The sequence below is a fragment of the Octopus bimaculoides genome, chromosome 16 (genome assembly GCF_046866305.1).
Source record: "Octopus bimaculoides isolate indiv1 chromosome 16, ASM4686630v1, whole genome shotgun sequence".
Classification (NCBI taxonomy): domain Eukaryota; kingdom Metazoa; phylum Mollusca; class Cephalopoda; order Octopoda; family Octopodidae; genus Octopus; species Octopus bimaculoides.
The window spans coordinates 29,624,689-29,641,527 of NC_142943.1; the positions used below are offsets into that span (position 1 = coordinate 29,624,689).

General features: G+C 38.9%; 1 protein-coding gene across 1 annotated transcript in view; it reads right to left on the reverse strand.

The window, feature by feature from the left end:
- The window catches only part of LOC106870684 (protein virilizer homolog), a 68,459-nt gene that overhangs the window by 8,848 nt on the left and 42,772 nt on the right, over positions 1-16,839 (reverse strand). The window contains exons 19-33 of the mRNA XM_089364308.1: positions 16,591-16,746; positions 14,904-15,080; positions 12,663-12,866; positions 12,004-12,089; positions 11,159-11,305; positions 10,305-10,400; positions 9,414-9,480; positions 8,777-8,913; positions 8,046-8,154; positions 7,162-7,252; positions 5,279-5,485; positions 3,066-3,177; positions 2,197-2,271; positions 1,008-1,168; positions 237-495 (exon numbers count right to left, since the gene is read on the reverse strand). Of these exons, the coding sequence (XP_089220434.1) occupies positions 237-495; positions 1,008-1,168; positions 2,197-2,271; positions 3,066-3,177; positions 5,279-5,485; positions 7,162-7,252; positions 8,046-8,154; positions 8,777-8,913; positions 9,414-9,480; positions 10,305-10,400; positions 11,159-11,305; positions 12,004-12,089; positions 12,663-12,866; positions 14,904-15,080; positions 16,591-16,746 (2,084 nt within the window). The remainder of the gene's footprint in view (positions 1-236; positions 496-1,007; positions 1,169-2,196; positions 2,272-3,065; positions 3,178-5,278; positions 5,486-7,161; positions 7,253-8,045; positions 8,155-8,776; positions 8,914-9,413; positions 9,481-10,304; positions 10,401-11,158; positions 11,306-12,003; positions 12,090-12,662; positions 12,867-14,903; positions 15,081-16,590; positions 16,747-16,839) is intronic.

Sequence of the window (16,839 nt, forward strand, 5' to 3'; positions counted from 1 at the left end):
TCCCTCAATACCACATCACATTTAGATGAAGTGTGGGGGGGGGGGGGTCTTGTTTTGTGAGCTGCTTTGTGATTTCACTAGTTCCAATGTCACATACAATAAAGACTTGACATTAGGGATGACATTCAACTGGAAAAGTATAAAAAGAGAGAGAGAGAGAGACTCCTTCATAGCATTTCCTCGTGTAGATTGATTAACAGACAAAGAATATGAAAGACAGAATAAACAGCACCAACCTCCAAAAGTTTCTCCAGTTCATAGAGTGGATGGCATTCATCTCGTATTGTCCAGTTGATGAACTTACGCAACTCAGGAACGGTGAGTGTGTAGGTACGAACAAATTCACCCTCTTCTTCAGAGTTTTCAGCTAAGAGAAGACGCAAGAATTCAATAGCTGCAGACAGGAGCTGGAGGAAGTCAGCACTGTCTTTATTGTATGTGCTGTGTAAATGGGTGAGGAGCTTGTAGAATACTTGCTCTTGTTTCTCCAAACAGCTACAAAAGAAAAGAAACTCACAGGTAAAACTATGTTCAATATGCAGGTATCTACTGATCTAAGCAACAGCATCTCTCTCTCTCCATGACAAGAGCATCAAAGGTAATTAGCTCCTAAGACACCTTGACATTTCCTTAAAACACTAACAAAGCAATTAATTAGCTGAATGCTGAGTAGAAATGTACCGTATTTTAATGTGCATAAGGAATCCCCTAATTTTTGGAGCTTAAAATTTTGAAAACAAAAAAAGGTTTTGTAAGGGATTATAATACTACCAATGTATAAGAAACTCACATATTTTCTTAACCTAATTTTTGACTTAAAAGAGTTCCTTATACACGTTAAAAATATGGTATGTTATAAATTTAACTGTCCATTTACAAATATTACACACACACATACACACACACACACACACACACACACACACCAAATCCTCAAATGCCACTGCATAAAAAAAAAAAACGTTTCACATCTTACAAATATATGGTTGAATATAATAAAAAGATACCTTTTTACATGATAGAAACCCCAGTCGTGTTCACACAACAGTCCGAGTGTCCGTAAACAGGACACATGGGTACTGCAACTGTTTTCTGCATTGCTAAGATGTTCCAGAAGTCCAGATGCAATTTGAGACAACTGACCGCCAACTGGAAGTGCATTTGACAGCTACAAAAAAAAAAAGAGAGATTAAAGACATTATGCATGCCTCAATAACCTTGGATGCTGTGCCAGTGGAGCAGAAGCTTGTGGTAGACCCTCTTGTATTGGACAGGTCAATGGTTAGAAGCCAGACTACACTCCCGGAGTGGTTGGCATTAGGAAGGGCATCCACCTATAGAAACTTTGCCAGATCAGATTGGAGCCTGGTGCAGCCTTCTGGCTCACCAGTCCTCAGTCAAACCGTCCAACCCATGCCAGCATGGAAAGCAGACGTTAAACAATGACAATGAATAATAACAATAATAATAATAATAATAATAATAATCATCGTTGAACGCTTGCTTTCCATGCTGGCATGGATTGGACGGTTTGACTGAGGACTGGCAAGCCAGTAGGTTGCACCAGGCTCCAATCTGATCTGCCAAGGTTTCTACAGCTGGATGCCCTTTCTAACGCCAACCACTCAGAGAGTATAGTGGGTGTTTTTTACATGCCACCAGCATGGAAGCCAGTCAGGCAGCACTGGCATCGACCATGCTCGAATGTTGCTGTTTACGTGCCACAGACACAGGAGCCAGTCAGGCGGCACTGGCATAATAATAATAATAATCTAAAAAAGCTATTTTTTTTCATTTGATAAGATTTTCAGGTGGTGATGGCTAGAAGTTTTCTGTGTTCCATAAGTGTCAGTCAAATAGTCTCGCTCCCAAAATTTCTACAACCCCACTCAAGCCAGCATGGGAGCTGCTAATTGGTCATTCGATCTGCTGGAAATAGCAACCAAATCTCCCTCAAATTACACCCATTCATCTTAAAAAAGAAGTAAACATTGGCAAGTAGTTCTGAATACCCAATAAAGACGAACAGTTATGGCTGAAATACGTTTGTCCACTTGGAGCTGATCTGGGGCCATACTACACCAACAACCACACACACACACACACACACACACACACACACACACACACACACACACACACAATGCTAGATGTCAAAGCAAAACACAAATTAGTAATTAGAATTCGTTTCCATACCTGTTCTTGGAAAGACAGAGATGAATCTGGAGAAACAAGAGTTATTTCTGGGTCACACAAGTTTTGAAGAATGGTCTGGAAAATATGAAAAGGGGAAGAAAGCACAGGAATTAAGACAATATCGATCAAGACAACACTTATAGAATTACATGACAAAAACATAGTGAGGGCAGATGACCAGGTGGTCAGTGTGTTGCACCTGTAATTCCAAGATCATGGTTTCAATTCCCAGATTGGGCAGTGGGTTGTTGAGTAAAATACTTCATTTTACACAGTTCCAGCCTACTTGGCCATAACTATAGCTGTGAAGTTAACCCTGCAAAGGACTGGCATCTCATCCGGGGTGGGTAATGTTGTAATCTTATTTATTTGTATGCTTTGTAAACCAGGTTATGCTCCAGCCTTGTGAGTCCTTTGGCTCATAACAGACTTAACCTAAACATACCATTTTAACACAACACAGCATCATCATCATTTAACATCTGTTTTCCATGTTGATACGGATTGCACAGTTTGACAACTGCTGGCAAGCCAGAGAGCTCCAGTCATCTGTTTTGGCATGGTATCCGTGGCTGGATGCTGTTCCACACTTTACAGAGTGTACTGGGTGCTTTTCACATGGCACCAATACATTTTACTATATTAACAAAAGCAGTGAGAAAGGTAAAAGCTGACAGCTTAATTGCTAAGAAACAATGACATGGACAGCAGTATGAAGGATGACACAATTGGAGATGATGACAGAGATGGTGATGAGGAAGAGTAGGAGGAGAGGAAAAGTGGCAAAGATGGCAACACAGATTTATGAAATGAATAAATTAAATGGATTAAACAGAGGCAAATGAAATTGTGAAAAATGTCTAGTTTACCAATATTTGTTCTTGTTCCTGAACCCGTAGAGATGATTTCTCTGTGGTTGAAGAATTCAGAAGTTGTATAAGCAGGGTGAGCAGATCCTGATTTTTGTCTTCCAACTTTGAACTGTAAATATATTTCAAGGAGTTTATTTTTTGCAGCTCAACAATTTCTCTCTCTCTCTCTCTCTCTGTGTCCCTCTCTGTCTATCTGTGTGTCCCTCTCTGTCTATCTGTGTGTCCCTCTCTGTCTATCTGTGTGTCCCTCTCTGTCTATCTGTGTGTCCCTCTCTGTCTATCTGTGTGTCCCTCTCTGTCTATCTGTGTGTCCCTCTCTGTCTATCTGTGTGTCCCTCTCTGTCTATCTGTGTGTCCCTCTCTGTCTATCTGTGTGTCCCTCTCTGTCTATCTGTGTGTCCCTCTCTGTCTATCTGTGTGTCCCTCTCTGTCTATCTGTGTGTCCCTCTCTGTCTATCTGTGTGTCCCTCTCTGTCTATCTGTGTGTCCCTCTCTGTCTATCTGTGTGTCCCTCTCTGTCTATCTGTGTGTCCCTCTCTGTCTATCTGTGTGTCCCTCTCTGTCTATCTGTGTGTCCCTCTGTCTATCTGTGTGTCCCTCTCTGTCTATCTGTGTGTCCCTCTCTGTCTATCTGTGTGTCCCTCTCTGTCTATCTGTGTGTCCCTCTCTGTCTATCTGTGTGTCCCTCTCTGTCTGTGTGTCCCTCTTTGTCTATCTGTGTGTCCCTCTCTGTCTATCTGTGTGTCCCTCTCTGTCTGTCTGTGTCCGTCTGTGTGACTGTCTGTCTGTGTGACTCTCTCTCTGTCTGTCTGTGTGTCCCTCTCTGTCTGTCTGTGTGTCCCTCTCTGTCTGTCTGTGTGTCCCTCTCTGTCTGTCTGTGTGTCCCTCTCTGTCTGTCTGTGTGTCCCCTCTCTGTCTGTCTGTGTGTCCCCTCTCTGTCTGTCTGTGTGTCCCCTCTCTGTCTGTCTGTGTGTCCCCTCTCTGTCTGTCTGTGTGTCCCCTCTCTGTCTGTCTGTGTGTCCCCTCTCTGTCTGTCTGTGTCCCCTCTCTGTCTGTCTGTGTCACTCTCTGTCTGTCTGTGTGTCCCTTTCTGTCTGTCTGTGTGTCCCTTTCTGTCTGTCTGTGTGTCTCTCTCTCTGTCTGTCTGTCTGTCTGTCTGTCTCTCTCTCTCTCTGCACACACGCACATGCGTCTGTAGAACCAAGTAACAGCTTTTCTTTCAAATGTTATACTCACAACACAACTGAACAAATTCATCTTTTTTTTCTTAATTAAAAATTAAATTAGCCTTTTCTGTTTAGTTTGCTTTACGAGCATTAAACTAATTGTTTTTACCACTTTTTTTTCTTTTGGTTGGGGGTGGGAGACATCTCAGTGCATCAAGGAATACATTATCTAAAGAGTCCTTCAAATGTTTAAGATCAGCAAGATTTGACATGATGGATATTTGGCTGCTGTTTCTAGCTGGTCATGTAACCACATAGGGACTTCATTGTTGACTCAGGTCTGGTGGGTTAGGGTTTATTATTGCCTTTTTTTCCCTATCATTGACCACAATTATGGGAATAAAGCTATGTTAATGACAATGATGTTATGGCCAGAAATGAACATGTTGACCATTAACAGCAGATTGCCTCCAGCAAACAATACAGAAAGTTAGTCAACGGTGGTCAACTCAATAAGAGTTTTTATTACAATAAGTTTCAATTTCAAATCCTGTTCAGGGCTACGTACGTAGAAGATGACATACAAAGTATTTTAACATCAAACAAAATAAAGTCCTTAATGATAATTGGGAATCAAATGAAATGGAAGCAAATAGATATTAAACAAATTAGGTTTATGGTCTAAAACTGGTGTTTATGTCTGTGTTCTTTCATGTTATGTAACTTAAGAGTTCAGCAAATAGAGATGGATGAAATAAATATACTACAATGGAGATGATTGAGTAAAATCTTGCACGGTAGCAGAATAAATTAACATTCATCATCACCATCATCACCATTTAACATCCACTCTCCATGTTGGTGTGGGAAGGATGATTTGACAAGACCTGGCAAGACGAGGGCCTACGCTACAGTCTATTGTCTGTTTTGGCATGGTCGCCACAGCTGGATGCCCTTCTTAACCGATAACTGAAAACCATTTATGAAAGACATAATAAAGCAGAGGAACACAGAGTGACCAAAAGTATTTCTACTCAAAGTTACCTTGACCGAAGCTGGCAAAGGATGGCAGCTTTGACAGAAGGATGAGATAGCAAGTAAGCCAACAGACTCAAAATCTTGATGACTTGCAAACAATTGTTTTTGTCTTCCTCTTCTTCTGGTGTTTCTTTCTCGCCATCTTTTTTCTCATCCCCTTTTTCCTTGTTGCCAGACGCTGTCAAATTATCAATCAACATCTCGTAGACACATCTAGAAAAATAAACAATTTACGAAGGCCATCATGCTGGGTAAACAAAGCAAAAACAAAAAAACACTGCTCTAAAAACAATTCAAGATAAAGTAAAGTAAAATTTATATAATGGAACTTATAAAAGAATTGCAAGAAGGATTCTCCAAGCCAAGTCATCTGGCAGGAGAGCTGAAGGTAGACCAACAATGAGATCATCATAGTCGTTTAACATCCGCTTTCCATTCTAGCATGGGTTGGACGGTTTGACTGGGGACCGGCAAGCCAGGAGGACGCACCAGGCTCCAATCTGATCTGGCAAAGTTTCTACAGCTGGATGCCCTTCCTAACACCAACCACTCCGAGAGTATAGTGGGTGCTTTTTACATTCCACTGGCATGAGGGCCAGTCAGGCAGTACTAGCATCAGCCACGTTTGGGTGCTGCTTTTTACGTGCTACCGGCACAGGAGGCAGTCCGGGGGGGGGGGGGGGAACTGGCAAGTGATTTTAATAATATCTATGGTCTTAGGCGGTCACATTTAGAAAACCAGACAGAAAGTCTAATGACAGTTGCTTCTGAGAGGATCTTATGGAAGAGGTGCCTGAGGATTCTACCCCCAACAACTAGTAAGGAATCTAGGGGTAGACTAGGAATGAGATGGTTGGATAATATCCAATGGTCTCAGTAGGGTGTGCTTGGGAATTCTGCCAGAAAGTGTAATAACAGTTGCTTCCAACAAGACGCTACGGAGGAGGTACCTGAGGATGCTATCACCATGACCCTCCATTTTTATGACATAAATACAAGATGTTCAGTTAAGATGGATATTTGAAGATAAATACATATTCTATGAACTCTAAGTGGTTTGGTTCAGTTGTTGGACCAGCCTAGTAAGTTCTTGTTTCAGCAGAGCTAAAATATACAAAAGTAGCTGATTGAATGAAACATTTTGTGAGATTTCTATCCATGGCCATTCTACAGTCAATATGGAGCATATTGTCTTAGATGTTAGGATTCCTAAGATGGCATGGTCCTCATTTCACTTAACTTATGCCACTAATGTTTTGGGGGGAAAGTCATGATCACCACAACTTCATATTTCCACCTCCTCTGCCTTATAAAATATATTTTTCTGCCTGCTGAAAATAAACCAATTCTCCTACGATGTTCTTAGGTGATGACACAGCTTGATGAGTAGATGTTGGATTCAAGTCTTATATCAGACACAGGCAACCTTGTTTGAGAAGCAGACTCTGCCAAGAGACTCCGATTCATCATCAGGTGGGCCACACAAGGTACTTTTTCATTAGACACACCAGTCAGAAAGTCCCATGGGTCACAGGTTGTCAATGAGTGTCATATTATAAGCAGTTAAAACACTACAAGGCCTGCTTCAGTCTCCATAGTCACACTGCAAGTACTGACCTTTATTCTTATAATGGAAAGGGGTTTACAAGAACATTCAGCAGAAAAGATTCACTCCAAGAAGTGACGGATGTCATCTAAATGCTTCAATTTGTAAACAAACTCAACAACAGCGACACAAAAACGTTAAAAGAAGAGGAAAGTGAGCAAAACAAAAAATACTTTTACAACTCAGAAAATAATTCAATACTGTACATGTTAATAAATAGTAACGACACTAACTGTAAAATAATGTTATACTAACACTTAACTAATATAAAGAGTTTACTCACTTAGTTATTATACAAGCAGATGGAGCAGCTAAATCTGCAATTTGCCAGCAGACCCGACGTAAGGCTTGCTGAAGTGGAATACAGCTGGAGACTGAAGAAGAAAAGGGAGACATTTTAAATGGGATTTTGTTTTTTTTTACTTTTTCATTATTAACTTTAAAACAGAAAGATGATTATTTTTCATTTGTTTATTTTATTAGATATGAATGAAGAGTCAAAGAGTCAATAATACTCGACTAGTTGGCCTTAGTGTTTGGAGGACAGAGTCAAGAGTCAAGACTACCCAAGTAGGATTACTTAAGCCTGACTAATAGGACTTGATTGTTTCAAACACAACAGAGAATCAGAACCTTGAACTACAAACAGAACTGCAATGTCTTGGACGTCATCATCACCATTTAACGTCCATTGTCCATGCTGGCATGGGTTGGATGATTTGACCAGGGCTGGTAAGCTGGGAGGCTACATCAGACTCCAGTTTGATTTAGCATGGTTTTCTACGGTTGGATGCCCTTCCCAATGCCAACCACTCCAAGAGTGTAATGGGTGCCATTTACGTGACACTGGTATCTGTCACAACTGCGATTTTGCTCAGCATGACGGGTCTTCTTAAGCATGACATAAAGCCAAAGGTCTCGGTCATTGCCTCTATGAGGCCCAACACTCAAAACCAAAAACCTTCAGGAAAATTATTCTTCACCAGAATAATAGAATTCAAAAGTTCAACCATTAATATGAAGCAAGAGAAACCTGAATTAAGCTTTTAGCATTTAAACTGGCCACATCCAGCCCAAATTCTACCCTTTTTATGTTCAAAAAGAGAAACAAGCCAACTGCAAGTTTTTAAGAGTATTACAAGAAAATAAAATGTTTAGTAATATTACCTGACAAAGACTGGATTACTTCGTGTACGTGTGGTGTAACAGGATGAAGGTGAGCACTCCACAGTTTCCGATTATTAACAACCAAAGACAGTTCTTCATCAGATAATGTCTATAAAATAAATTAACAAAGATAAATATTGTCACCAATCCTCACCTTTTCACAGCAAAGCAATACTCCCCCATGGCCAGACATTTTTTTTTTTTTTGCAGACAGTTAGAAATGAATGACACTGCTTCTATGACAGTGAAACTCATTTACATCTCTCACAGGAGGTCAAGGCAAGGAGACACAAACTCACACATGCATTTATACAATTGGCTTCTTCCAGTTTCCATCTACCAAATTCACTCACAAGGCTTTGGTCTGCACGGGACTATAGAAGGAGACATTAATCCAAGGTACCATGCAGTGGAACTGAACCAAGAACCAGGTGATTGAAAAGCAAGTTTCTCAATTACACAGCCACACCTGTACATTAATATGGAAAAAAAAAGATTAATTAATCAACCCTTTCGTCACTGTATTTATTTATTTTGAGATGCTCTGTATTTCTTTCAATTACTTTAAATATAACAAAGAATTTAGTAAAATAACTTAGTGTTAGGAACATAAATTGTGACTAAGGTTTGGTGGAAGATTTTAATTCAGAACTTACGAAAACGAGCCAGAGCTGGTTTCAGTCAGGTTGGTAACGAAAGGGTTAATAGGAAACAAATAATATAGTACAAACCTCTTTTGTTTGTATTGGTAAAGGCAACGGTAAGAGTTCAGAGAGAAGCAGCAAACCACTGAGGTACCGATAGGGTGAAGTCATTGAGTGCTTCAGTAATTCTTTGATCATCAATGTCCACAGGCTCTGGCTAAGACCTGTAATTATAGATTTCTGTGTCTTCAGTATGTATTATTGATTAGTGTCCGACACAAATTCATCACAAATTGTGACACAATCATCATCAGCATCATTGTCATTTTGCTTGCATGACAACGATGCTCGTTAAACAAAATGTCTTGATTTCCAGACCATTTCAACAAATATGGAGGAGGAGGAGTGATAGCATGAGAGAAATGTAGAGAGAAAGCAGAGAAGATGAAAAGGGGAAAGAAAGGAGAGGGATGAGAAAAAGAGAGACAAGCAGACAGTTGACTGAAGAGGGAAGAGAGAAGCAGAACAAGAAAAAAAATCTAAATTTGAGTGACTGTGCATGAGAGAGAAAGAGAGAGACAGACAGACAGACTGACAAGTGGACAGACAGACAGTGTGAAGTGATTATTTAAAGTGAACAAGTAAAAATGCCAATTATAAAGCCTTCTGTATCGTGAGTGAGTTAGGATTCTTCATTCAAAGAACTTGAGATCTTTTGAATTACCTTCTTCGTTCTCTGAAAGTGTTGGTTGTGTGTAACACAGGGCTGTGTCTATGATGGTTTTCTGGATCTGGAAAAAGATAACAGAAAAAAACTGACAGTTGAACCTGATTTTGACCCTTTTTAAGAGAGCAGGGACACAAACTTTCCATGACTTTAACTGAAAAACCAAATTAAGAAATATATGTCCCCCAAAATATCATGATTCAAACTTCACAATTCCTACAACTGTGGCATCAACTTTCCCTGGGTGGCAACAACAACAACAACAACAACAACAACAGCAGCAATCATAAGGGTTGCCTCATATTCATACAATTCTCCTTACAAATTACTATATTTTGTTCCCCTCCTCAAATGCCCAACCCCTCTTATGATTCCTTGTCTTGTGGGTTACTTGGTTACCCTGCTGGTGCCAAGTTAAAAGCATCCAGTCCACACTAACGTGGTTGGCATCTGGAAGAGCATCCAGCTGTAAAAATCAGGCTAAAACTAACCTCGCCTGTGCTGGTGCCATGTAAAAAGCACTGAGTCCACTCTACAGAGTGGTTGGTGTTAGGAAGGGCATCCAGCTTTAAAATCCCTGCCAAAACAAATGGAGTAGCCTAGGGTAGTTTTTCTACTTGGTTGGCTCCTGTCCACCATCCCACCCACCCATGCATGGAAGATAAACGATGATGACGATGTTCATCCAAGTAAGTTTATTTGTTCTTATTTTATTACACAGTTATGTATTTACGAATATTTTCTCAGTTTAAAGGTATTTTAAATGATTGATTAGTTTTGTAAACGTCTGTTCAGGGAAACAGCAGTCTCTGACCAAGCCGGTCCCATCAGTTTATTTTTATGATACCAAAACATTCAGATCAAGTGCTGGGCTACACAACAACTCACCTGTTGGATGTCATTTAAGTAAGGAGCAGCACTGGGGACAGAACAAATTACAGTGTGAAGTTCAAGCAAAACAGGAAGAGCTGTCAGATCTCGAAACTGGAATATAAAATTCATGATAACAACATTAGCAATAATAATAATGAAAATAATAATGGTTTTAAATTTCTCCACAAGGGCAGCAACTTTGAGGGAGGGGATAAGTTGATTACATCGAAACCCCCTCTCCACATCACTCAACTGGTACTTAATTTATCAACCCCAAAAGGATGAAAGGTAAAATCAACCTCAGCAGAATTTGAACTCAGAAATACTGTTAAGCATTTCGCCTGGCATGCTAATGATTCTGCCATCTCACCACCTTCAATAATAATCCTTTCGACTATAGGCACAAGACCCGAAATTGGGGGGTAGGGGGTGAGTCGATTACATCGACCCCAGAGTTTCACTGGTACTTAATTTATCAACCCCAAATGGATGAAAGGCAAAGTCAACCTCGGTGAAATTTGAACTCAGAATGTAGCGACAAGCAAAATACTGCTAAGCATTCCATCCAGCATGCTAATGATTCTGCCATCTCACCACCTTTTTACTAATAATAATAACAACAACAACAACAATAATAATAATAATCCTTTCTACAATAGGCACAAGGCCAACGATTTTGAGGGTGGGGATAGTCAAATAGATTGACTCCATCACCATGGCCCCATGGCCACAGTGAAAATGAGTGAAACAAGCAAAAGAATAAAAATCTATATTCTTCTTCTTCTCCCAAAGGTATGTGTTATTGTTGAACTCTAAACATCCGAGAAGAATTTGGGATGGAAAGAGAAAGAATTCTGCTCACTGCTTACCTCTGACTCCCTTGACATGATCAGAAATGATAATGTTGTATTGATAATGCTTAGTGCGGGTTTCACAATAGACAAAACAATTGATAACTGGCTGCTGCTTTGTGGGATTCCTTGTTGCCATGGCCGCTGCATCCGATCTGCAAGTCTCTGTAGAAAAGAAAAGAAACAACCAAAAATTAGAGTTTTAACCATCATCACCATTTGATGTCAGCTTTCCAGGCTGGCATGGGTTGGACTAATTTTATAATTTTGTTTGCTTTTTCTCTCATTCTACATTATGTGGGTTTTCTTTCCTTTTTTTTTTCTTTGCATAAGTGCAGGCATAGCAGGGCGGTTAAGAAACTCAATTTGCAACCTCATGGTTTCAGGTTCAGTCCCATTGTACAGCTCACATGAGACAGACAGAATGGTCGATTTTTCTACAGCTGGATGTGCTTGTTGTAACTAACCATCACCTTTGTCCAATAAGGTAAGATTTCCTTATGTCATACACGCGTGCACACACACACAAATATGATGGGCTTCTTTCCATTTCTGTCGACCAAATCCACTTACAAAGCTTTGGTCAACCTGAGGCTATAGAAGAAGACACTTGCCCAAGTGTTTTCCAGCATGACTGAACCTGGAACCATGTGGTTGGGAAGCAAACTTCTTACCACACAGCCAAGAGGATACACAGAATCAAGCACAAATCGACATCAGAATTTTACTGGAACTGATTTTGGTAAAGAAGCAAATTAAAGCGGTTGTCGAATTGGACAGGGATTGAAACACAGAAAACAAGAGGGACAAAACGAAATACTGAAATATTAGAGAAAAGAAATCATTAAAAGTGAACAACATACCTGTAAGAAGACGACAAAAAGACGGAAGCAATCGGCACTGAGAAGTTCAATAATGATATAACTGTACTTCAGTTCTACTGGTCGTTCTGTGAGAGAGTGAGAGAGAATACCAAAAGAATTAGAACAAAAACTAAAACCAAATATTCTTATATAATTACTAAATATATAGAGCCACATGCGTATAAATGGATATATGGGTGTATCATCATCATCCATCCATCATTTTGAATCTGGGTTTTGTCCCCATAAACAGGGGTGGCCAGATCTACCCCAATGCCATAGCAACTGCTCTCATACCTTCTCACCATCTTGCCCAGTTTTGGGCATCCTCACTTCTCAAGCCAACCCTCCCAATCTCTTCCTCCACCTGTCCCCTCCACATTTTCCTCTGTCTATCTCGCTTTCGCTGTCCATTTGCCTCAGACTCTAGCACCCTCTTCAGAACATGCTCCTGAGAACTACATTAAGGGTACACGTGTCTGTGGAGTGTTCAGCCACTTGCAAGTTAATTTCACGAGCAGGCCATTCCATTGATCAGACCAACTGGGACCCTCATCGTTCCAGCAGAGAGCCAGTTGCGAATCGCTGTGGTAGTTCCTAAGAGAGAGCAAAGCCTATCGCACACAACAATAGATTTTTAGTTGATGGAAGCAACTTACCTTCAGCATATTTGGTTTTCGGTGGAACTGCCAAGAAGTTGAGCACTCTCAGGATTGTAATTAACCCTCGTGGTAACTTCAACACGTCATCAGCATACATTTTCAACTGTAAGATTAAAGACTGCAGAACCTCATGAGAGAAGCTTGTAATTTTTTTTATTGGGCACAACCATTCTTGTATTTCTTGCATTTTTGTAGCCATTTCTGAATAAAAGAATGCAACAGCTCAGAGGACAAAAACCACTAAGTATAATCAATTTTGGTAAAGTAATATACAAGATAATAATTAGTCTGAAATTAATTTTGAAATGATCTAAAAAATAAAATACACACACACATATATATACAGGGTGGCCCAAAGTAGGTTTACAGTTATTCAACTGTCTCTTTCGCATTCATATAACAACAGTTTAGATCTTAATTATAAAAAAAATTTAGTTAATTTTGTCAAGCTCCCTTTTCAGTTTGTAAGATAGAAATTTAAATGTAATAAAATGTTTTAAAAGAAATTTAAAGTGCCTACGTGATAACTGCAAACCTACTTTTGGGCCACCCCGTATCTATCTATCTATATATATAATATAATATAGGATAAAATCTTTATAAGAATTTATCAAGTAGGCAGCGTGAAAAAACCTCATAATGAAAAAAACTCATCATTACTATATTACTATATAGTTACTATATAGTTAATGCCCTTATATAAATTATATATATTTATGAAAAAAATGATGAGTTTTTTTCGTTATGAGGTTTTTTTCACGCTGACTACTTGATAAATTCTTATAAAGATTTTATCCTATATTATATTATAAATAATTAGAATATATTCAGTGCTGAATATTATTCTGTATAAGCACATGTTACTGAGATGCAACCGGATAAATTCAAATCTCTTTCACGGATATATAATTATGGACAGAAGTCATCGTACTGTGTTGGGTACATCGTGGTATGTTGATTCTTGTTTATTTTTATGTGTCTCGACCATACGTGTACTGATGAACAAAAGATGCAGGTTACTTCACAGTTTTTCTGTATTGATTGAGAAACCAGTGGTTTACCGTTAAGTTAAATGTTTTTAAGAGATTAATTTTGAAAGCTGCATTTCCTCGCTTTCGGTAAATATGTTGCTTATTTTTTGGTAGTTTTTGACTTATTTAGTCCCTCTGAGCGTGAGGCATTACTATATAGTTACTATATAGTTAATGCCCTTATATAAAATTATGTGGCGTGCAAGAGAGACGATTGCGCTGGTATGGACATGTGGTGAGAATGGAGGAGGATAGCTGCGTGAAAAAGTGCCACACCCTAACAGTTGAGGGAACCCGTGGAAGAGGTAGGCCCAGGAAGACCTGGGCTGAGGTGGTGAGGCAAGACCTTCGTACATTGGGCCTCACCGAGGCGATGACTACGGACCGAGACCTTTGGAAATGGGCTGTGCGTGAGAAGACCCGGCAAGCCAAGTAAGATCGTTGCCAGTGCCCCTGGACTGGTTCTTGTGCGGGTGGCACATGAGATGCACCATTTTGAGCGTGGCCGTTGCCAGTACCGCCTGACTGGCTCCTGTAGGATTTTCGAGCGAGATCGTTGCCAGTGCCCCTGGACTGGCTTGTGCGGGTGGCACATAAAAGACACCATTTCGAGCGTGGCCGTTTTCGTGCAGGTGACACGTAAAAGCACCCACTACACTCTCTGAGTGGTTGGCGTTAGGAAGGGCATCCAGCTGTAGAAACTCTGCCAAATCAGACTGGAGCCTGGTGTTGCCATCCGGTTTCACCAGTCCTCAGTCAAATCGTCCAACCCATGCTAGCATGGAAAGCGGACGTTAAACGATGATGATGATATATATATATATATATATATTAAAAAAATCCATAAAATCAGGAGGTATGAGAGGTGAATTTATATCTATTTGTTTCACAACCTTGTTCGTGTATTTCATTAGTTTCAGAATGGAATAAATTATGCATACATGTTTGCATTACCCTGCATGCTTACCATTATACATTGCAATTGGAGATTCACAAATTAATGTGAATAAAGAAAGCTTATCAGATTATTGGGACATCATGCCTACACCATCCATTCAATTCTCTAAACCCCACACCTTATACTACTCATATATGTACACACACACACACACACACACACACACACATGTATAACCTGTCTAATAAACATTAGGTATCACAGTTTATTAAAGGTTTGTTCCTTCTTAAAAATATGCCAACCACTTACGATCTGATGCGGAGGGGTTGACAACGTATTTGCCATCTTCACTAATTGCAAGCAGTTGTGGAGCAAAGCGTTGCAGCATTTCCATGTTGTCTGATTGGCGAATGACGAGAAGTAATAATTCGGAGACATAGCCAGCACACACCGACTTCTTCACACGGGCATCTTTCACCTCATCACCTGCAGCAATGACATAGAAAAGAAATAGTATTTATCAAATTGTTGTTTACATAAAACATTTTCAAAATATGTTTTCTCACATTTTCTTTGAAACAGTTCAAACTATGAGCAGGCGTTTAAATTTAATAGAAAGATTTTAAAATATTCAATTTTTAATTTCAAATGTAAATCTAAGATTAGAAGTTCTTACCATTTATATTTACATAAAATCCCATTAAATATTATTTATAAGCTAATGCTGCAATTTCTAAAAATTATGGCCATAAAAGGCTACAGAATTACCATAAATGATAATATTTTTATCCATACTCTTGAAGTGGTTTCAAACTTCATTCAAATATCTTCCAATTCTCAAACATTGCTTGTGCTAATGCTACCTCAATCAATCTTTGCATTCAAGCATTGTACAATACCATATAAAGTATAGTCAACCCTTATATCCAACACATTTTAACATAACATCAAATTTCTCGAAAACTTATTGCCTTAAAAAAAAAAAAAAAAAAAAAAAAAAACATTCCTCTTTGGTTGTCAATAAACAGGCAAATTGAATTAATCCTTTTCTGAATATATTTCTGTTCAAATACCCTGCCTTTGTTTCAATTAATTTTGAAAATAATGAAAAATTGGTCTCAGAGTTAATCCAATAATCCACTGGATTGTTCAGGCACTACATGAATGGTTTTCATTTAGTATATCTTAATCAAGCCAACCTAATGAAGCCTTTTCATTGGGTAGGATGAATTAAAGTTTAAACTTCAAACAAACAGTACACCCATTATGCTATAACTGCTTAATATATGAGAACATTTGAATGTCTCAGCCATGAATTATCAGACAGTAACAAAAAGGAAAACCAGATTGTGGACCATTCATCATCTCACCAATTCAGTAAGTTGTGCATTTTATAAATAAGAAATATTAATATAAATTTCATTAGAATTTGTCGGTTTTCATGTTGAGCAACAATAAATGATAAAAGATGGTGAAGCTTATAACCCACTGTCTTTTATTACTTCAATGTTCTTCGTATCCACATACAAAGTGTCAAGGAAAAGATTATTGATTGCCAACCTGGCTGAAACCGGCTCTGAGTACAAATGTCTTGTTTTCATAAGCTCTGAATTAAAATCTTTCACCAAACTTTAGTCACAATTTATGTTCCTAACATTAGTTTAATGATTAAATTATTTTACTAAACTCTTTGTTACATTTAAAATTGATTGAAAGAAACACAGAGCATCTCAACAGAAATACAGTAACGAAAGGGTTAATGCAATGTCTACTTTAGTTGTTCATTGAATTCTAAACCCTGAGCAAATTGGAAAAGGTAGGTTTGGGAAATCTCCCTTTTATTTACACTGAAAGTATCTCAAAAGTAAATACAGAAAGGGTTAAAGTTGCAAATTCACAGACAGGAAGAAACAAAAAGAAAATGACTATCCCAGAAATTCCTATCCATGCTAATATGGAAAAATAGCTGCAAGAAAAAAAAAAGAACTGTACTTACCCACTGATTCTACAAACGGCAGAAGAACTCCAAGGTTTTCATCTAAACCAAGGACATGGACGACAGCCTCTCTTCCCAGGGGGTTAATTGTCATAGAGTACATGCTGTGTAATACGCCAAGGGGTTCGGCTTCATCGATGTCCTTTTCTGAAGAATCTGAACAGCAAAAAATAAAATCAAGATAAATTAAGTAAAAAAGGCTAAGGAAGAAAAAAAACAAGAATTCATAATTTTGTTGGTGCTTCGAAA